The following is a 23,376-nucleotide window of genomic DNA, read 5'->3' as shown; positions in this document are numbered from 1 at the left end:
ACTGGAAGAAAAACCACATTGGATCTAGAGTCCAGACTCTTGAAAACATTGACAAGAAAAAATACTCTTGATTCAATCGGATTTTTGCTTGAATCAAAACGAAATCCGCTTATATTAAGAGGCTTGGTTCTTGATTTAAACTAGATTCTGATTGAATCAAGAGTACTTTTTCTTGTCAATGTTTTTAAGAGTCTGGACTCTAGATCAAATGTGTTTTTTTTCCAGTGATGATTCACCCATGTAAGGGAATTTTAAAATTGATGGAAGAGGATTGAAGATTGATTGATGATTGAAATAAGCTATTTATAGTCAATTTACTGTATTTTTATTGCTAAAAAACGTCTTCCTAACAGCGATTTTAATTTACATGTGATGTACAAACTTGCTATGAATATTCGTATTCGATTTTTGAATACGAAATAGCTATTTAATTGATATTTATTGCTATGAGATCGCTATTCTTGACAACTATTTTGGACTTCTTTCATCACCTATTTGTTGAATTGTTAATGGCTACTTAATTGCCATTTATCACTATCAAACTCCTATTTTTGAAAGCTCTGCGACATGGAATATTTCTCACAAAAATATTATTAAATTTGCCGCCAAGAAATTTCTTGGAAACTATGAGAAAAATAGGCTTGCAGCTTGAAGAAAGTATCATATATCAATCGAAAACCTGCTTGATTCGAGCAATTTTCTTCTTGATTCGTAAGATAAAGAAAATCTTCTTGACTGCAAACTCTTTCTCTAATTTTCAGGGTACTTTTTCCTATTCTATACCCCTCGAAAGAATCCTCATGATGTGACAATTCAGGTAAATGGGCTCTAGTTTGTGGGACTTGTATGAAAACCAACACGGCACTATATATTGATAACCAAAATGCAAAACCACGCATCTATCATGTAATAAATAAAACATTCTTTTACGACAGGCAGTCGGATTGAGCTTTCCTCATCTTAATATTCGCGCGGGATGGCTATGATGTTATTTTGAAAGTTCACATCAGATCAACCTACGCATTGATCAGATACCAAGGTTTCTCATCAACCCACAAATCAATGATGCAAAAAGGCTGTTGTTACGGAAGCACGCGAAAAGAGAAACAAGTTAGAAAATCTCAATTGGAAGAGTTATTTATAGCCTCGAAACAGGTTTGTGTTAAAATTTCAAAAATAGCTTCATGTGGACACCAACTCAGTTATTATATAACCGCCATTATTCATGCAAGATACTGTGATTAAAAAAATGGCAATATTAATTTTCCACCCACGCAGATTTGAATACACAGGCACCTTTTTTCCAAAAAAGAAGAAAAAAGAAAACCGCTCATTCATGTGAACGGCAGATTTTCAGCGATTGTATTGCAGCGTGCGTGCAAGCTGCATTCATCATCCCGGTTATTCACTCCGAGCAGCAGTGGCGTTGCCGTGGCGTGAATTGCGATATATCGATTGTTATATCATTTAAGCTCATGGTAAAGAATCGATTATTAAGGTATTCGCTACGAACACCCTGTTTATCGATCCTTTTCCATAGGTTTAAATGGCCGATCAGTCGATACATCGCAAAGCACGCCACCCCACTGCCGAGCAGGCACTGATCGTGGCGGAAAATTATGAGCTGCAAGCAAGTGGCTAACCTGGTAAATTATGCGTCTACTTACATTGACCTTTTTACGGGTAGTGTCATCATGCATCTGAAGAAAAAATGTCGGATGACTCAGTTTGGAGGTGACTGAACGCGTTTCTATGAAACTGAAATCATTCCTACGGCCAATTTTTTATTCAAGAAATAAAGGACGCCCCCTTTAAAAGTTTTTTAACGACATGAGGTATGGAGTCGTGTGAGCATAAATAGAAACGTTTAGCGCGAAACGAGGAGTTTGCTCGTCGGTCAGTCGGTATAGATCTCAGTATAAGGAAATAAAAGCAATATAACTTCGATTTCTCTCAGTGAATTAATTTTATCCTATTATATGCATTTTGAATGAAGTGAACAGATGTCTTTTTCACGCGATGCTTTTTAAATTCGCAATTAATTGATTGATTTACAGTAAAAAAAGGATATCATGGATGGTCGTCAAAACGGGATGAAGAGGAGAGAAAGAATAAAAGAAAATCGATGTTTAAAGAAATCTGCGAGATTTTAATCCCTTCGCTAGCATAGGCATGGAATAAACGTAGCTACGGACGCGACGCGATGACATCTTACCGACATAAAACGCCCAACATATGCCAGTATATGCAACACAACGCACACCTTCTGTCAAGTAGCTGATCGTCCCACCTCGAGTCCTCGACCCTCCCGGTGAGTCCTCGCGGAAAAGTTGAGCGTATAAAACGCCCGGCTAGGTAGGCAGCGTGCCGCACACAATCATCCGTGCAGCTGCTCTCGAGAGTGGAGTCCACATCAATGTAGACGAGGGCTCAGAACGCCTGGTATGGTAGTCAACTATTCAAACGTTTCAGTTGGCCTTGCCCATTTGTGGCCTACTCGTTGTTTTGAAGGAAATTTCACTCGCTTGTAATCAGCATCAGTATTACTCATTTAACTCTCATTTTCACTTTTTGTTTTGTATTATTTGCGGCCTGCGGGCCATGTTTTTGCAGGTGAATTTTTTCATTTTTGCATTTGTCATATACACCGCACGAACCGCGCCTCCTTTATATTTGCCCAAATTGTTAATTAGAACAATATTTCCACATTCAAAATGTTTTATTTATTCATTTTTTTAAAACTGTATACATTTTGCACTATCTAGAAGGGAATAAAATAGATGAAAATTATGGATGAAATGGATGGAAATATAAAAGAAAATTTTGTTCGTACCAAATCAAAGAATCAATCAATATTGACCTTAAAATGATTCTCGTCAATGTTGAAGAATCGCATTAATGCAAATCTTTTGAGGCGATATATAATTTTAACTAACTTACACTCTAAATTTTGAGATATCCATGAGCAATTTCTAAAATACACAATTACATTCCCAAGCGCGGTCAGAGAATTTTTATCCACCAAATTTTGGTCGGAAACGGCATTACTGTTTAGTGGCACACTGGAAAAAAAAAACACATTGGATCTAGAGTCCAGACTCTTAAAAACATCGACAAGAAAAAATACTCTTGATTCAATCGGATTTTTGCTTAAATCAAGAAGCAAGCCTCTTAATTTGAGCGGATTTCCTTCTGATTTAAGCTTAAATCTCATTGAATCAAGACTATTTTTTCTTGTCAATGTTTTCAAGAGTCTGGACTCTAGATTCAATGTGTTTTTTTTCCAGTGCAATTCTTGCAAAATGGCAACATTCTAATTTCTCCATTTAAACCCATAATGAAAAACCGATTCTAGGTGAGAAAGCCCTATTCTATAAATATCGATTATTATTAGTAATGTTTTAGCCGGGACAAACCCCAGTGTTGCCAACTAGAGCCGTTGCTGCCACCGATTGAGATTTATCAGCTTTCTGGTTGGCTAACTCTTTGAGTCGAGCCGTCCAGGATGGAGGAGGCCGAGAAAGAGGGCTGAAACGCAAAACCGCCAATAACTTGATAAAGCCCATTCGTTTTTCAAATGATATGATATTAAGGATGAGGGAGGTTGACTTTGATCTTCTTCCTGTCGCTGCTTCCTGTTGGTCGGGATGGACCGATGTTTCTTCACCGATAACCGCGCAGCAGATAACTTATCGCTCCTGCCTTTTCCCAAGATTGTCACGAGGAGTGCCGCAAGTCCATCTTTTCACAACTGCGGCATTGTGTTTTTTCCCGCGGTGACCGCGCCACCAATCGAGAAAGACCGGCTTTATCTCCTTCCGCTTTCGTCGATTAGGGAAATGCCAATCGGTGACATGAATTTCCTCTCTCCGTGTATACTTACTTTCTTCTCTTCTGTCACCTTTCTTATTTTCAGCAAGATGGGGGCCATTCGAGTATTGCGAAAGCTACTTGGAGGAGAGGTCTAATTGTGACTTTACCTTATCAGATATGACGAAGGGAATGGGGATGCAAGCTCAGTATTTCGTAAATCTCCCATTATGAAAAAAAAAAAAAGTGTTATTCTGAATACATTTTTCAGCTACTTTTTGGGATACATTTGTTCTTTGGAAAATAAAAAATCCGGAGAAGGGGGTCCTGCAAATTTTACGAAATTCGGGGGGGGGGGGGGTGAGAGAGTAGGCTGTTTTGCGAGTGCCTTACAGAAGGGGAGGGTAAGTGGTAAAAAATCTGTCAAAAAACCTCCCGTAATACTCGAACGTCCCCTTCTAGCGTACTCACTTTTTTACTCGCAAATTGCTGTTAATATGTAATAAACATGCGGAACACGTCATTAATTTGATAGTGCAAATGGAAGCATTACGTGATTGATTTACCTATTGTACAAATCGTATATTATTTTGAGGATACTCCAGAATATTGAGAATAGAATAATTTATTACTTTCACTCGGAAACACTTTAGTTAGATTCGCTGGGAGGCGCAAATTGGAAGTTTCGAAGAATTTCTAAATTCTTCCATTCGCTCCTGAGAACGAGTTTCCACAGTTATACTTCAAGCGCGGTACTTTTGTGAGAAGATCAACGAATTTACCACGAGCGTAACCGCTAAAAATTAGTAGTTTTAAAGGGCCGACTCCCCCTTTCAGTCCGCGCTTTGAACCTGCTGACAACTCGCAAAGACAGCGAATTGACAAATTAGGAATGACATAACTCTCACACACCTCTTGGCTTTGCATGTTTAGAACGCGTGAATGAGTGTATATACGCCGGAGTACACGATAATTGCACACGTCGCGCGAACCGTTGTTAGCGCCGAAACAATGGACACAAAATAAATCAAGTCTAAAACAAAGAAATCTTTCACTTAATTTTTTCACTCCTTTTTCCCAACAATATATTTCGACAGGGATGACTCTCATCTGCGTCTCTCTCGCTTCCGTCGCCGAGTGGTAAGGAGAGGGTTGAGGCGAATTCGCGTTTTTCATTATTCTTCTTCTTCCTTTCTTCCCCGCTCCAGGGCTTTATCCACTTCTTTGTGCGATTTCTTTAGTGAAGAGAGGGAGGCTGAGGCCATTGTCTTAGTGACATATTCAAGATTTCATCAACTCTTTGCAAATTTGCCCTGCTCTAGTCCTCTCCGCTCCCCCTCCAGCCCAGAGCTCATATTTCCGTCTCTCTCACTCACTCCCCTCTTGAAAGTGCGTTTTAGTGCAAACTTGGAAACAAAAGATGCTTTTTGGAATATTATACGTTTAATCGGTCGGTAAAGATTTCACTTACTTACCGGAATACTATCTTTTTACGCTGTGACAAATTATGCCATCCTACTCACACCTCCATTACATCCTTACTTCTCTCAAAATCTATGAATATAAAGGGTCTTGTCAGTTGTTACTACCTAGCCTAAATGGAAGAATTATTATTGAACTTTGCGTATCTGTGAAACGGGGCTGATTTAATCTCCACCAAGATTAATCTATATTTCACAGCCTATGTTTCAAATTTTGTAGTTTTTTTAAGGTGTGAAAACGGCATTTTTTTCGTTGCTTGGGGACATCGAGACTAGCATCATTCATGCTCGGCATTTTGATTTGAGGCAAAGACACTATAGTTCGAGGATGAGATATCACAAAACACAGACGCATTTTCTAGGAAGGAGGAATACCCATGAAAATGCTTGTTTTCTCTCCTATATTCTCGCAAGGTAATCTGTTCAGTACATACCATTGATGCGGTGAGATTTCAGGGTCGTGGAACATATCAGGTTAATCGGAAGAATCTGCAAATCAATTTCGGTAAAGTAAAGATTGAAAAAATTAACCACAAACACGATTAGCAAAACTTATGCCATTCTAAATTTTGCCCACTGCACATATTATTCTTGCAATTTCTCTCTGACATGGAAAAAAATCCCGCTTTATATTGTGTACTCGTCACTCTGAAATTGGACCATTATGCACAGAATTTCATCCCTTAATTTATGAAGAAAATTGATCCGACTCATCTCCGAATTGTCCTTTAAGACACGCCATTTTTAATCCACAATTTTTCATACATGGGTGCGTCGGTGCGTATTGCAAATTATTCACCAATGAGAGCGTTGCGCATCAGTAAAGCAGATTTGATTCAACATTCCCGAGAAGTCTGCGCCGTCCCTCAAGAGATTAAATTCAGGGAAACTGGGAGGGAAGCAATACGTGCCATCGCACGGTGTGATGAAGGGGTTTCTTATAAAATAGAAAAGGAGGAGGAGGAGATGAGGAAGAAAAAAATTGCTCAGAATGAAGAAAAAGAGAAAGTTGGAGCGTTCTGTAATCCTTTTACCCTAATTTTTCTCACCGCAAATTTGACTCAATATATACCTATATTATACCTCTGACTTATAAACATGCAAATAGAACATAATTTATGACTGAGAGATTCAGTTATGCTTACCCAGGGAAAGGTGAAGGCGCTCCGTTCTGAATTTTGACTGTTTGATTCCGTGGTTCTTGAGAAAAAATACAGCACTGTGAACAAAAGAAACGAACAAATAAGATACCCGTGACAGAGTACGTATTGCACCAGAAACAAGACTTGACAAAATTGTTGTATTTCGTTGGTTACAGCCGCAAATAAGTCATCCCCTCAGGTTAAATAAAACTATAAATAGAGACATTTTTAAATCTCCGCAATACTCTGCATATAAATACATGGAAATTAAATTTTCCTTGTATCTATATCTGAAAGAGAGCAATTTTGTTTAAATATTAAAGAAAGTTTTGAAATAAATTAGTCTTTTTTCAGCGGGATAGCCTTGAACTTGATTGAATTACAAACTTATCCCAGGGGCATGAAAATAATGAGTGCATGATGGGTACCTTAAAATTGCTTTAACATACTGCAGAACACAATATTTAAATAATTAAAATATAAGGCCTTTCCGCGTTGATTTAAGCATATGACTTACAGACTAGATGAAGGCATCAAATATTGAAGACGGTAATATCATTCCCAGAGGTCATGTTTTGAATATTTCTCGCGGAAAATGTTTTCTCCATGGGCTTTCCATTGAAGAATGTTCCTCACTAACTTTTTCTCACTACCGTAGTTATCGTTCACCAGTTCCTGAGAATGGAGATAGTGTCCTCATCGGTTGAACCCCAACAAGTATTCACCATTCTTCGTATTTAAGCCATTTTGAGGAAATCAGCAGGACCGTTTTCACCCGGAGTCAGAGATTCGAATTTCAATGAGCAAGGGAGCAAGGGGAAGCAGATACATCGTCGTTTCTCTGACGTAAGGACGAAAAAGCATCCTGAAAAGCATGGAAATAAACGGAGAACAGGGCTCATGCAAAAATTGAGGTACGCCCTTACTTCAGATGGGCGACGACATTTCCCGACTCGGAGACACCATGCCAGCGCTAGCCCTCGGGACAATGGAAACGAGAAGCTAATACTATCGGCTAATTACCCGCACTAGTTGTAACTCTCGATAGTTCCTCCAACTTTCAGGATAGAACTCGCGGAAGGGGGTGGGAGACAAAGCCTACACATCTAGCCGGGCAATTGTCTATGAAGACGCGCCGAGGAGGATGTTTTTAAGCAGACGCGGAATAAATGTTACGTATCCGCGTCGATTTTCCTACGGGCAAAAACGGCGCGCCGATCCTGAGGAAACATCCGTCCGCCGTTTGTTCCCGAATAAAAAGGGAAAAGGGGGAAATCTCATTAGTAGAAAAACAGGAATAGCGGCCCTGATTAGGTAGGCAATGCAGTCGGGCGACGCTGCCGATCGGGGAAATCGCTCGCTTTTAAATCGATGCGAGGGGATGTTTGGGTGGGCGGTTTGGCAACCGCGCGATGGGGGATGAAAGAGCTACGCGAATGTGTGCACTGTACACCCGTAGGAGGTTTGCGAGATTTCGCGACCTTTAAGTTGGACGTATTTCTGCCGAACGGAACTATGTGCGTTGAGACATGAGCCCTGAGACCCATAAGGATACATGCATAACAGGGCTCACGTCATGATACAGATAGTTTCTTTTGGAGGAATACGTCCGGTTGTGCATCGGGCACCGCCACGGCTGCGTGGGGACCGAAACGGCCTCTCTTAATTTACCCCCGCTTCGACTTTGCTCGGGGTCAGGATTTTTCACTTTTAATTGCTGAAATAGCGTTGAGTGGGCTGTAATCTTGAGGCTTAAATTTTATTCAAGTTCGCCGGTCTCAGTCGTTTCTTTCAACTCCTAATAAGATATTAACTTGCAAAGAAAGGAAAAGAAATACCGACCGAAAGAAAATGAATTTTGTTGTAATTATTTTTTAAGTGTTGAAGTTGACGCACGATTACAATTGAGCAAAATTCCTAATGAACTCTGTGTATATTGTAAATTTAGCTTTGAAAAAAAGAAACGCAGCTTTTATGGGCGGATTGGTAGTTGCACACGTGCGCCTTCATTTCTGGCCGAGCAGGTCAAAAACTACCCCGCGTGCTGATTTAGTCGCATTCTCATTAATGATGGTATTTCAATGAAGGAAGAGCGTGGATATCGATAAAAAAAATACTATCGTCTACTAGTTTACTTTATTTTTTTATGATATATATCCAAGCCGATTGAATGATTCCTGCGATTCTTATCCTTCCCTGTTTTTTTCTTTCGTTTTTCTTTCAAATAATTTTTCAGACTCATATATTGAATTGTTCCTCTGAGTTAAGAAAAATTGTTTAAACCGCTTGGTCCTTGAGAATTGAATTGAATAGAATCATATTCTTGTATACTTCAGTAAAGCTGCTATAATAGCTTCCTTTTGCCCACTATACGCAGATAAGCCGAGAAAAGTTGTTAACGGCATTGAAAGATACATCTTAATGAATATTTCCCGCAAAAAAACCGTGTTCGTTACAGAAAGAATGCATTTCTGTTTCAAAAGAAGTTCCTTTTATATCAATTGAATCCTTCTTTTTTTCTTTTGTAAACAGGTTGACTGGGACATTAGACAAAGTAAAAATATTAGGAATCTACTCTCATGTTCCCACTTTCAAATTTTACATGAAAAATGATTCATAGAGAGAGAAGTTTTGAGCTTGACTGCTAAAGAATAAATAAAAATTTCCAATTATCGTTAGTTAATTGCTAAAAAAACATCTTTTGTCGAATGTCATGTGTACATATAAAATCTCAAAATTAGAACCTAATCTCAAGCTCCCTATTGCGCCAATTGCTTTAAACGCAACATTTTTGAGGGAAAATATTTAAAATATTGCTTAAATTCCTATAATGCCAGCGGGCCATTCTTAAGACGTAAATATTGAGAGAAGTGCTTAACAATTTAAATACTTATCACTTTTCTTCGAGATCATACATACATTCGAGTCGCTTTACAGCGCGCCCGGGCGCTCTGCGACACCTAATCGCCATCCTTACCTATCGATCCAGAGGTCATATGGTAAATGGCATTCTTCGAGATCATACCGGCCCGAAACTTAGGAAAGCGCGAAAACTTGGCGGCAGTGCACTGCACTTGCAGTCGAATGCAAGGGAGGGCTGCAAAGTAGACGCCATCGAGACTCTTGGGTCCCCCTCTCGTCTCATTTCGTGGCGCCCCCTTCCCCCTCCCCCCAGTCCGGGCCGTAAGGTGAAGGAGGCCTCGAGGACCCGGGTGCCGCTCTTAAGATGTCCTAACAGAGTCAAACTGCTCGCCATCCAGCAAATTAGTACCGTACATCGTATTACACATCCACCAGCGTTTTACCACTGTTTTAATTGCTTCCCTTCACACTCCAGCTTCCTCGTCCGTTAAGAGCAAGGAAAGCTCGAGAAATTCTCATCTCCTTAAAGATTCACGATGAGGCGAGGATTCTGGCGACGGGAAACTCAAATTCACACGGGCAAAAGCTCGCGTCAAGAGTCAAACCGGCACTGGTACCCCTAAACCAGAATTACTGCTCTGGAAATGTGGATCACATTTAGCAATAAGGAACCACTAGACCTGGCTCATTTTAGAAACAACTTATATGCCGTCGGTTTCCCTATAAAGGAAGGTGCTTCTACAGAAGAGCCAAAGATAGTAGTTCCTTACTGCAAAATGTAATCCATGTGTCAACCGCTAACTTTCGCAGTTTCATGAATTTTCTCTTGATTTTTGTTTGTGTATTTTTGTTGATTGGAAAGAAAAATTGTATCTGCTTAGCTCGGTTTTTAATTGAATATTTTAATACCATCAAAACTCATAAATACATATTAAGGGCTAAGGAACAAAATAGCCTAACTGAAAATTTTGGCGTAAATGAGTTAATTATAGCTACCTACTTTGCCGCGTTCTACAATATAAAATAGGCAAGCTGATATTTTTATTTTTTCCCAATGCGGCATGGGAGCATTGTAATGACGCATTAATGTATAAAAGAATACGTATATAGCTCACCTAAATATTACAAAAATGGCGAACTTTCTTCGTCCTGAAAATCGTTAGTTGGCAGATAGGCGGTATTGCTCCTCAGCCAATCGATGTACAAAATAAAAATAAACAAGAAAAAAAAAAAAAAAAAAAATTGGATGCAACTGTGAAACAATAAATTTTGCTCATTTAGGATAGATTGCGTGAATTCGGAGGGTATACAGATTCGTTTGAAAGAATGGAAATTAATGAGGCCATCACCAATGTCTCTGCAGTGCGACATACGGACTAAAAGGCAGCCAATGAATGATTTACTCTTAATACAATTATTTCATGTTGGGTTACCATCAGAATGACTATTTGTTCGTGAAAGCCTAGATAAATCATCTGACACAAGAGTCTTCATTATCCCTAGTAGCTAAAACTTAATTGATGCGCGATAAAAAGTCTTCCTCTTGTGCAAAGAATACGCTTAATACGCTCACACATGGCCGCAAAATTATCTCCGGTCCAAAAATATGTCTTCCAAGAGATTTTGGCACTAACACGCGTCGTATTTCTGCCGAGCCAAAAAAGCTCATAATGTTCCTTCCAGCCTGGCTCCGAAAAAATTATTTCTCGCGACTGAAATCCTGCTCCTCGACGAGACTTTTCCAGTGCTGGACAGGCTCCCGGCTTAAAAGTTTGGAATACATCCAAGGATGTTCGCTCAACTTTTCCTTCATCTTAAAGTTCATTGTTTATTTGTATTTTAATGGGATTTTATCTGCGGAAGTATCCCCTGTTTTGACGTCTTTAAGAATACATAATGTTCTCGCCATGCTGGTGTACGGCATAACTTCCGTTGTATTTGGAATTTTGCCCCGACTTTAATGAGATGTGATGGTTCATAGCTGAGGATTTCCCTGCAGCAAGTTGCTCTCATTTGTAGCCCCAGACTGTTTAATACAAAACTGTATCATCGTAAAGTATTTCCCGTCGTTTAGATCCTGTCTGCTTGTAATCTTCCTCTGTTCCTATTCTCATTTTTCTTCCACGCGGTGGCTGACAAACCCATTTGAACGTTTACATGCAACATCTCTCTTTGAATTGACGAAATGGTTGTGATCAATGGTGTTCTCATTTATTCAGTTTCCAAAAATTTTATAGATCTTCAATAATTGTGAGTAAAGAGATTTAATGCCATCAAACTAACCAGTGGATATTTACCCACAAAAAAAGCTTTTATTGAATTTATTATTGTTTATATTTTCTATCAAATAACTTTTTCTCTCAACATTTTCTTCCCCTTCTCTCTCTATTCTTTTCACTTTTTCTATCTTCCTCTCTTTCTTTTTCTCCTCCTTAAACAATAAAAAATTGCGATGAAATAAAAAAAATCAGACGGTGAACCGGTTGAATCATTCGTTTTTTTGTCAAAGCGAAATTTCAATTTGTAGGATAGAACTTTCGGTTCGTGAGATCGAACTCTTCGATTAAACGGAACTGATAAGGGAAGTTCGAGGAAAATAACCGAACGTTTGATCTTCTTCGGAACCGAAATCTTGCTTAAATAGACGCTTTGCCTTGTTTGATCGAGATGGAATACTGAACATTCGGTGCGCATACGAACTTGTAAGTGCAGGGTACATCTCTTTTGGTGCATTTGTTAAAAGGCGCGATTGGAAAAAGTAAAAAATTAAACTATAGTAAAAAACGTTCGATTTTATGAGGCAAACTCTTGGTGTCCCATATCAATCAAATTCTTCGGATTGTAAAAGCTACTTTTTTTCTTCCTGTGTACCTGAAGTTTTTGATGCATTTGGCATGAAGCGCATTTGGATACATATTGAAATGAAAAAAATATTTGTCGCCCATTTGCTGAGAGGATATCGCACATTCGGCAGTGTTCACCGGCGGCGAGCAACTGAACTTGCGACCTTGCGAGAAACTTTGAGCCTTTGCCGCTATCAGAGCGCCACCAGTCAACTGCGGCGAGAGGCCTTTTGCGTTTGCGCAAAGGCACCTCGCGACCCTCCGCCTCTCACCGCGATGCTCGCGGAACCCCGTCCAGTCTCGAGAGACTCCATCTCCTTTCTCTCCATCTTTTTTCGTATTTTTACTCCTCCTTCTCCGTCTCCCACCCACCGTCGTCTTCGCCCGTACCGCGTCTTTTATTATTTCATTTTATTAAACTTTCCTTTAATTATTATTAGTATACTTAACAAGGAGAAAAAGCTAGAGTCCATCACATTACCTCTGAAAGGACCATATCTTGAAGTTGCATCGTTGTAATATTTGTATCACTGCCTGTACAGTTTTTAACGCATATAAACGTGAAAGATTCCGATATGAAGACAGTCACAAATCAGAGGATATGCTCAATAACTTCAAAGATTACGTCCGACTGTTTTTTTTTATTTTTATTTTTTTAATTTTTTTTTTTTAAATTTTCGTTTAACTTACATATCGGTGGCTACGATCGGTAAATCACCGTTTCAGCGTTTTAGAATCTCTAATTTTGTTTTAATTTTAAAAAAAAAGAATATAACTGCAGAACTGCAAGAAGCATAATCAGAAATACGAATGTTTCGACTTCAGCTTTTAATATTTTTATTTAACTCTTTTGACTTATCTTAAATAACATCATCATATAAACTTATGGCACTGAATGTATTATGCCTGTACCGCAAAATTAGAGTGTAGTCGGTAGTGCGTAATCATCATTTTGCTCCTGATTTTAGACTATTTACTAACTATGAGGTTGGGTACAAACCAACCCACCATTTCTGGATATGATATAAACGCATTTCACCGCGATCATTTTTCCCATCTTTTTATCTTTTGGTGTGTCACGTAAGATGGCGTTTTTAACTTTCTAAGGTAATACCCACATTCTTAGAAATATCTTGCTGAACAACAAAACTGCAGAATGAAAACATCTTCAGAAAAATTGGAAGAGATTAATGAAACTAAAAGAAATTCTTGTAGACCAGTTTATTTTTTTGAGTCATCTGATGACTGTCATTTCCGGATGGAGTTTTCCTCTGTCTAGTAAAAATGTGATGTCAAAAACTTTCGGTAAAATATCTACAAAAAGTGTTTTCCTCTTTTAAAACATTTCAAACGTGTCTTAAGGTAGTTACCATTTTCATCCACATTATTGCCATGAGACCGGAGAGACATCTTTGAAAAACATTGTAGTTTTTAGGATGAATGGTAAGTAATTTTAGTCTTAGGTTAAAAAATTAATGCTCGTTATCCTTCTTTTTCATCTCGTTCGGAAACTTTAAATTTGGTGTCTTGGCTCCTAACCTGGTTGTAACTTTCAGTTTATGGGAACTTATTTTTTAATTCGTTAGAAAACGCAGAAAATTTGCCTTGTTTGAAAGAAGAAGAAAAATTACAGATGAGTGTGTAAAATTTTGATGTTTTTTAATTACATGAACGTAATATTCACTGCTAGAAATGAAAGGAATAGCGATTTCTACGCACAATTTTACATTCAAACGTGATTTCTTTGAATTCAAGTTACTGTGCATGACAACGCACATACTGACTCTCTTCCTTTCAAAATAGGAGAGTAAAATTCCGGTGATTCTCACTAAAATGTATACAAATTGGAACTCTTAAGTATTAGAGTACATTTTGCTAAAAAATTAAATCTTGCAAGACTTTTTGGGTATTTTTGTGTGTGCTGAACGAGATGGTTTGAAAATTTCCAAGGAAATGCCCAAATCTCCATCAACGTTTCGCCAACCAACAAAACTGCACACAAAGAAATTGAAAGAAATTTTAAAGATTTTAGTGATACCGGAGGAAATTAGTCGGTGCCGCATTTCCTGAGCTGTTTGCTTGTCTGCTACATGGGTTTTATGTGACGACTCATTTTAACACTACGAACATTCTGCTACCAAAGCCTAGTTCTTTTAAAGTTTTTTGCGATGATTATGCGCAATTTTTCTTTGTATCCATCGCATCAAGGTTTTGCCACTGCTTTACTACCTCGAAAAACTCGGTTACAACCTCTTCCATATTACTCCTGTAAATTCCTGCCAAATTTCAGGGAAGAGCTTGAAATCACGAATAAAAAAACAAAACAAAATTCAATAGAGCCTCGATCCTAACTGTGCCCGTCTCGAGGCTGGGAGCCTGCAAAACAGGTTTGGAATTCCCTCATCTTGCTCGGAAGGAAGAAGGGACAACCAAAAGCCATTCAGACACGGGATGATGTCTTAAACACCAAGACGTTTCATCGCGAAGGTCAGGGAATAATCGAGAAGACAGCGATGTCTCAAGATTGGAGGGAATGACACGATTAATGCCCGATAGAATTTTGATGCCAGAAAATTTAAATATTTTAAAATCGTTTGGCAACGCTGCAGATATCTTTTACCGCAGCATCGTTTGGTCCGGTTTTTTTGTAAGGGTCAAAAGATCGCCGGGACTCGCGGTCTGAGACTGGCCCACCCCGGTCCCGGTCCACGACTCGGTGGCGTAGCGTGCTTCGCGAGGAATCGTTTATCTGCCATTTGAACCAATGGAAAAGGATCGATTATAGGGGTATACCTTAATAATCGATTCTGTGCCATAGCTTTAAATAGGCAAAATCGATTACTCACGCCTCGCCACTGTCACGATTCAGGTTCGTTGTGTGGGGTTGGCTGGACTGCTGCAGACGGATAACGTTGCACGCAAAAAGTAGTCCATATATGTTTTTTATGAAAACGGGTGTACTCCAGTGCCCAAGAGGGAAAGTGCAGAAACAAATTGGACGTATTTCTTCCAAACAGAACTATGTGCGTTAAGACATGAGCCCTGAGATCCATTAGAATATATGCATAACATGGCTCACGCCATAATGCATATAGTTCCGTTTGGGAGAAATAAGTCCAATTGACTGATTCAGATTCAAATCGCAGAAATATATAGGTCTGTTCTGATAACGATAAATGCCGATTTGGTAGTTTAGAAGTTATGTTACTGTTCCAAACAAATTTGATAAAACCGCTTCTTGTTTTGATTAAAATCCCTATGGTCACATCAAGTGTGAATCAGCCTGTTTTTTCAACTGATTTCGACGTTGCAAATCTTTTTTCATGTTTTCTGATTGTAGTGGGCGCCTAAAATTTGGTTTCTCTATAATTTTATTGTGGATTTTCCTAAATTATTCAAACATATTTCCAGAAAATTTTAAAGAGACATTTCCGTCAGTTTTCTCTTGAAAATATTTGACAAAAAATAAATAAATAAATAAGTAAGGGAACCACAATAATACATTTTAGCGTAAAAACGGAGCAAAGCATTTTCGAACGTAAATAATCAATGTTTCAATGGAATCCCTCTGTGACAGCCTAGGATGCTGAATGTCTATAAATAAAATAACTAACTAACTAACTAACTCTGTACGCCCGTATACAGCTGTCTATCTTCATAATTTTTTATTCAGGATTGACCGTGCGTTGGATAGAGCTGAAGTTTACACAGAATTAATTTATCCATACTTTTCCTCATCCTAATCTTATTTGACGTAAGAAAGTCATACTTTCTGAAAGGAAGTTTCCTGTGTGATACATGCGTGACTTCGTAAAAAACGAGACCAAACGTTGACGTTGGTCGTATATACGTATGATTAATTTTTAAATGCGCCTCTTTTTAAAATTGAGATAACTCTAAATTATCCAGGAAAAATAAGGATTAAAATTGATTCTCCTGAAAGTTCTTAAGGTTATTCTGAACTTTAAGAGCTGTATACCTACATTAGACCATCAGTGAAGGAACTAAAATTTATGTAGGGGTGCGAAAAATATCTCTCATTTCTTGAGACGATTTTTTCGTCACTAATCTGGCAAATCAGTTGAAGATAAAGAGGTTAAATGAAGTTCGTGTGACGTCGATCAATGAATATGAATTTCTTTAAAACAAATGGTTCGCGAAAATTTCGAAACGGAAATCGAAGAAGAGACAGTTGCCAATGGTTTATGATGAGACGTTGAATTGTTTTGGCTAGTCTCGACCCACGTTTGTATTTAACATGATGCCCCTATTACTTTTAAGCAATCCAATACACCCTTAACGACACAATTAGAGGCTGTTTATTTCATATTTTATTTTGATACTTCACACGTAAATGGAAATTTTTTTTACTTCAAAATGCCTTTAGTAAAATAAAATTATTAGATGGCAATCGGTTGTTCCATAACAAGAAACTTACCGGCTTAATATAAATGCGGTTACACTATTTATCAGGCCAGACACGAGTGCATGCCTTTTGAGTGTGTACGAGTGCTTTTTTCTAATTTCAAAGGAAATCCTAATACAAATTCGAGCAATGCTGATGAGGTAGGCAGTTAAATTATGGATATCAGTACGTATAATAAAACATTATGGAATGATACTAAAATGGAAAATAGTATTCTGGATTCCAATATAAAATCGGAAGAGACAACCTCTTGAGAAATACTCTATTCTACTACATATAAACTAAGTGTACAGTCAAATTTGATCACATTAGCAAAATGCATGTCACAATATGGTAGTCATGATCCTTATGCTCAGAGTAGATTTCGAGAAAAATCGTGTTGGAATTTGAATATTATTTGTTCTATGAAGAACTCTTTCATCCTTCCATGAAACCCTTTTTTTCAGCAACCTCCAATATTATCAATCAGGAACGTACTCCTTCTCAGCCTCATGAGAGAAAGAGAAGATTATAAGGAGTTCCGATGCCAAACGCAATAAAAAGTGGCAAAGTGATAATCACGCGTCTTGAAATATGTTTTTCTTGAGAACAGTACTATTTCGGAACAGGAACCCTTATTCAGTACCTGTGCAGACTTGTCGATGTATTGTGCTATGTTGGCGCCTTAATTAAATTACCCCCCCCCCCCCTCACCTTAGTAAAAGTTCATATATTACGAAATAATCCGGAGTGCGTCAGCCATGAACGATGGAATGAATAGGGGGCAAGGTGGGGGAAGAGAAGGGGTTTCCGCTGATGATAAATTGCAGTGTAAGTCCTACAAAACATCCCGTTAAGACTAGTTTTTCCACCTATGCAATCATCGTATAAAATATCTGGTGAAATGTAACCGATGCTAGTTTCTCTTTTCTCTCCTAACTTAATGAAATTTACACGCTTTACGTCCAATTGTTTTCGGTCGTATGACTTCTCTGATGTTAAGAATATTAATTTTATGGTGATATTAGAGATCATTTCATAATTCAATTGCAGTGTTTCAAATTTTCCGGTCCTACTAAGATTATTTTTAAAAAAATTTTTAAGTTATCTGAATAAGCAAATAAAAAACTGGAAATCTACAAAAGTAAAAACGGTCGATTGAATTAAATTTCACACAAAGTTTGCATCGTTGCAAAAGATATAGGATTTTCTGGTTACTATTTAAGCACTGACAACTTTTGACGAAAGGCTTTTTCCACCACGGAGGTGTGTTATCATTTAGCCTTGCAAACATTGGTTTAATAGTACGATTGAACGATAATATTTAATATGTATCCTCTTCAAAGGCTGCCCATTGTTTACAGGTGTATTATTTAAATCTTGAATTTTCTGTGACACATTCGGCGGGGTTTTTAAGGTTTACGCTTGGATTTTTATCGTAGCATGGGTAAATTAGAAGTTTCTTATGTCTAGAAATTATTGATTTTCCAACATCTTTTGCTTGAGATTGATTAAACCACAGAAACAAGCCATTTTACTAAATTAAGCGATACTTTTTGTGGTTTAAGTTAACTCATCATCATCCTAACCTGGTATTAAGAAAAATGTAAATAACTTGAATCTATACATGTGAAAAGCTCTGGTTTAATTCTTAGTGTTCCACAGTTTATATCTAACGCAATAGATTGGCGTATCGTGATAATCAACGAAAATAACATATAAATGTGTAAATACATGTCATTTGAAGATCTATTTTTAGCCTGCCGCAAGATCAGTAATAAGTAAATATGTAAATGATAAGTAGATGCATGTTTAAATTTAATAAAGTAATTTTTGGGACGAGTTCGCTTCCAAAGATGTGATATAATAATAAGTATTTTTTGGCCAAAGATGCAGTATCAGGAATAAAATAAAATTCAGTATTTATATTTTTGAAGAGTTTGTCAATCCATCGTCGTTTTGTTTACATAGCCTGCCTAAAATTTTCGACGAAGCGGAAAAATTGAACACTTCATTCTTTAGTGACTCGAGACATCAATAGCTTCAGTAGCTGAATGTCCCTAAACAATAATAACTAAGTAACTAACTTAATCCTGGCGCATCATATTTTTTGAAACATTCACCGGCGGGTTTCAATGAAATAAAAAACAGAAGATACGAATCAAATATCATTGATATTTGGGCGTATGGTGTCAACACTGATAAGTGTTTTTTCCCCAAGTCCGGCACATTTTTAAACCTAAATTCATCAAATGTTTACCTCGTAAGCTTATCCTTCGAAAATTCTTCCACTAAGTGGGAGGCACGAAGTATTCATGGGGCTTGTCCAAAATTAGTCCAATAAGGTGAGCACAGTCTAATCCATGAGACGGAGCACACAAACACTTTCCATATGATACATGTTAAAACGAAGAGGTAAAATACATCGCAAGTCGTCGTTGCAATCTTATTGCGGCACAAGAGCACAGTTTTACAAGTGAATTGCAAGGAACCGGCTGAGAGAAAACAGAAACACGCATGTAAACAAATGGCTGTATAAGCATGCGAGCGAGCAAAATCCAAGTTATCAGGTTACAGTCGGAATTTTTACCTTAAAATTGTGATCTACGGGAAAAATTAAGCTAAGGTCGTGGGCAATCACTGATGGAGCACTAGGTGTAAGTAAAATCCTAACTCGAGGCCGAAGGTTCGTGAAAGTTGAAAGATGTTTGGTAAATTAGGAACATGGTTGGATAAATACTCTTAATCATTGCGCGACGGAATTACGACTGCATCCTGAGTGGACGCGGGGCCAGAGATTTCCGCGATCCCGGAAAAGGTAGGCAAAAATAAAAAATGAAAAGAGTGAAAAAGCCCGAAGAGCGAGCGGGAAAGAGGAAGAGACTTGCGCCATGCCGCCGCTCTCAAAAGTTCCCCTCTTTCCTTCTCCAGCTTTCTCCTTCGGCCTTTTTTCATTCTTCCCCTTTTCCCTTTTCGCGGAACTCCGCCTTCCACCCCGCAGCGCGCCGGAGTGGGGGTCGCTAAGAGGGAAACTCCGCGCGGAGGGGAGAGAGAGTTTCCTTATTCATGAAGGAGCGATTTTCTTACTCGCGTCCTTTTTGTTTCCTCCTTTCTCCGTTGCTTTTCAGTCCATCTTCCGAGCCGGGCCCACTCCGCTCATCCCTCGAGCGACTGTCTCGCCAGCATCTTATATCTACGATCTCGGTCCTTCAGCTCGCCCTTCGCCACCTGCTTTCGAGTCTTCTTTCAATTTCGCATTCCAAGATAACACCCCAGAAATTAATACGCCCGCCCACCTTTTGGTTAACCCATCAAATGTATTAAAAAACAAGGAAAAGCTTTCGAGTAGTCAACCCTTGCGCTCGCGCTCGAGACAGTCTTTGAGCTTTAAGTGACCTCACTCACCGCAGAGTGTTTTATTAAAAAACCGTGCCAATATTTTCTCCGCGAAGAAAGAGAGGGGCAGAGCCATCGTCTCGCTTGAGTGTTCCGTAAACACCGACTCGTTTTTAGAGAGGACATTGGATCGACGCTATGAAAGCAGTCTCCTTATCGACACTCTTCCTCAAAAACCTTCCCCAGTGAGGGGGGAAAGTCTTGGATTTTGCTGAGGTAGGAAAATTAGGAAAAGTGCTCCTAGCGCTAAAAGCAGGATCAGGATAATTTCTTTTCTTTTCTTCTCTTGCTTAATTAAGACACTCGACACTTCTTGCTGATGTTGTAAAGAAAATGGAGCTGGGTGCGAATGATAAAAAATTGCCAAAAAGAAAGTCGACTGGGTCATTTTATCTGATACATTCCGACCAGGCCGCTGATTACTATGAGGATGGGAAATAAATCTTCTATCGTAAACAAAATAATCAAGAGCAATTTAAAAACTCGAAGGATATTGTCGAAATGAGGTGTCAGGCATAAGCTTTGAGCATGATGCTGTGGTTCAGCGTAAAATTTAACGGTTCAACTATTTCCGTTTAGATAAGATTCATTACGCACTCAGTATCCAGTGTCATAGAATTTCTTGTCCAGTATCGCATGATAGGGGGCGTAGATGCACGACTCAGTAACTATCACTTACGACGTCAATCAAGAATAAGAATAATTATGACCGCTAGAAATAGTTTTTAAATGTTATCTGTCGATGAATATTGACTTTCAGACTATTACAAAGCATTTGAAAGAGAAACTTCAAAAAATAAGTTCAAGTAAAGAGGAGCAGGAACATGAAAAGCAATAACACAAACTGTTTTCTGCATGCATTGGAGCATCGTGTTAGTAAAACGGGTCCATAATGTTATTTCCAAATGTTTTGGATTAATATTTTTGCGCTCAAGAAATGAGAGGAAATCCAAAAATATATCGTGATACATGCTGAAAATGTTGTATCTGTGTTAGTCAGATTGTTACGTTTTTATTGAAAATGTTGTGTTGTGAAACTAGAGGGCAAGGTTTCCTCCTCTAAAACACGGTCTATCCAAAATCGAAATAATATGGAAAATAAAAAAAAAAAAAAAAAAAAAAAAAATTATTACGTATTTCCTTCATTTCCTTCTCTCCACCCTGCGGAATTTTACTTGAATTACCCAAAAGGCTCCTAATACATTCTATTTTTTGTATGTTTATAACTTTTTGGTTAAACTTTTGTCATTATTTAGACGAAGAATATTGTAAAACAAAATGAAGCAGTTATGCTTTGGGCATCGGGGAATCAACTTATACATTACACTTCCTTTTTATTATTAATGTGTATGATATCGCACGTTTTGGACGTTCAACTTCAATTGACCGTATGCTGATCTTGTGTGAAAACTGTACACCGAAGTTGAATAATCGCATGTCGCATTGCAATTTTATTTTTATAAAATACGAAAAAATTTTGAAAGCGAGTGAAACGCGTGGTGTTAAAAGTGAAGACTATAGTTTTCAAAGTAATTAATAACTTCATTTTCATGCAAATTTTCAAGGTTAAACTATGCAATAATTCAGAGGATATACTTCATTGTTTATTTTTTATTTTCAAAATAATGTATTGATTGCTTATTCTTTAAACTCACCAAAACATTTAAAATTTAGGACGTCCGAATAATTTGCGTAATATTTTAATTTAACAATTTATTTATTTTTATCAATCAATCGTATTTAATTAGGTCCATGGCACGCGAAGAGAATTAAAAATAAAAAAATTTAATTTTAGAAATCCGAAAGAATATAGTACTAATACTGTGGAATTTTCATAACGTAGGTGGAGCATCACTAATCCAATAAGTATCGAACACTGATCACCACTTCATACAATTCTACCCTGCAAGGACACTCAAATGATTAAAAGCTTTAAAATAATTTATAATTTTTTTTAATCTGTGGAAAAAAAATGCGGAGTCAACACGAGGCACAATCACAGTCAGAGGATTTCAAACACTGAGATGAAGCAGAGCTCGGCAGCTGAGTGGACCAAATCTACCGGCAAAACTGGTTTCCACGACCACTGGACGGGGAGGTGGGCTCAACCCTTCGCAGAAAAAATATAAAGAAGAAGAGGAATAAAACTAGTTAGTTATTTAAGACTCGGAACGTGTTTACAGTGCACCTGGTGTGTCGCCGCCACGGACTATATATCTTACACGCTGTTTGCTCAGTATGGATATGAGTTGTTCGCCCCCTTTAAACTACGGCAGGGGTGGAGAAGAGCAGTGACCGCAAGATAATTTTTTTTTGTCGACTTTTTCAAGAATTTAAAAGATTAATTAAAGACTTCAAATTCGGTTTACAATAACGAAGAAAAATCGAACAAAAAACATTAAATACAAGTCGTGAATTTTTAATTTTTTTGGTACCTGGTGGCTGTCAATTTTCCGGCGAAAATCCGAGTTTCCCGAGGGGGCTCTCAGCGCACATGAAACTTCAAGTCATGAGAGACTCCACGTCGATTAAAGTATGTATCAACAACAACACGTAATTTTCCCGGATAAAAACACCGTTTTAAAAAATATCGGTTTCAAACACGTAACGCACAAAAGTCACCAAGTCTTGTCACCAATTTCCTTGATCACAAAAAAACCGTGAAGGTTAAAAAAATAAAAAAAAAAATAGAATAAAAATAAAAGCGAGATAGAATGTTATTAGAGGATACGCGCGGGCGAGCCGAAGAGGAGAGGTCGACGGACACCTCGTTGGGAGAGTCCAAGCGAACCCGCGGCGAAAACTCAACTAAGTCCGCGATGCATATTGCAAGTGTGAAAAAAGCACTAAGACGCGGCGGCCGTAAGACGCACGCCGAGCAAGATAATGCGTCGCCACGCGCGGCGCATGTGTAAACGGACGCGCGCGGTGAAGAAACGCCCCTGCGAGAGCTTTCCACGAGCCCCTCCGCCCGGCAGCTAACGGTATCTTTGGGAGCTTCCTCGAAGCTCGCTTTCCAAAGCTCACCCCGATTCCTAATAATTACAGGCCGCTTTGTTTCACCGTCCGGTGGCGCCATCTACCCGCGCTTCGCACCCCCGCCGCCGCCAAAGCTCATTCAACCTTTTTTCCCTCTCATTCATATACCCGAGTTTCATTTCCCCCAACGAGCCCTGCCGGGCCGAGGAAAAACAACGTATGAACATTCTAATGTTGCCAAATGTCTTTTTGGAAAATTTTTATTTTTAAAGAAAGTTGGACCGCGTTAAGTAGAAAGGAGCCAAGCCACATCACCCATCACCTATTGCCAAATTTAACTGAACAATTCAGTTTTTTACAAGAGAACGTTTGTGCGGATTCCTTTAAAATGTCGAGGAATTTGCTTTGCTTGATGCAGAAAATTCACTGAAATTTGCACAAAAATCCGCACAACCGTT

At 38.5% G+C, this 23,376-nt stretch overlaps 1 protein-coding gene across 9 annotated transcripts in view; it reads right to left on the bottom strand.

Annotated features, from left to right (window-relative positions):
* The window catches only part of LOC109042749 (homeobox protein prospero), a 153,206-nt gene extending 130,314 nt beyond the window's left edge, over positions 1-22,892 (bottom strand). The window contains exons 1-3 of one of the 9 annotated variants that reach the window (XM_019059686.2): positions 22,375-22,892; positions 6,437-6,510; positions 5,726-5,780 (exon numbers count right to left, since the gene is read on the bottom strand). In XM_019059686.2, coding sequence (XP_018915231.2) covers positions 5,726-5,760 — 35 coding nt within the window. In that variant the 5' untranslated portion in view covers positions 5,761-5,780; positions 6,437-6,510; positions 22,375-22,892. Of the gene's footprint in view, positions 1-5,725; positions 5,781-6,436; positions 6,511-18,803; positions 21,013-22,374 lie in introns of those variants that run through there. The other 8 variants (XM_072301155.1, XM_072301156.1, XM_072301157.1 and 5 more) reach the window with 8 other exon arrangements.
* Positions 22,893-23,376: the final 484 nt, after the last annotated feature.

Source organism: Bemisia tabaci, chromosome 6 (assembly GCF_918797505.1).
Source record: "Bemisia tabaci chromosome 6, PGI_BMITA_v3".
NCBI lineage: Eukaryota > Metazoa > Arthropoda > Insecta > Hemiptera > Aleyrodidae > Bemisia > Bemisia tabaci.
The sequence above is the reverse complement of the archived record's forward strand: the minus strand, read 5'-3'. Positions and strand labels throughout refer to the sequence as shown.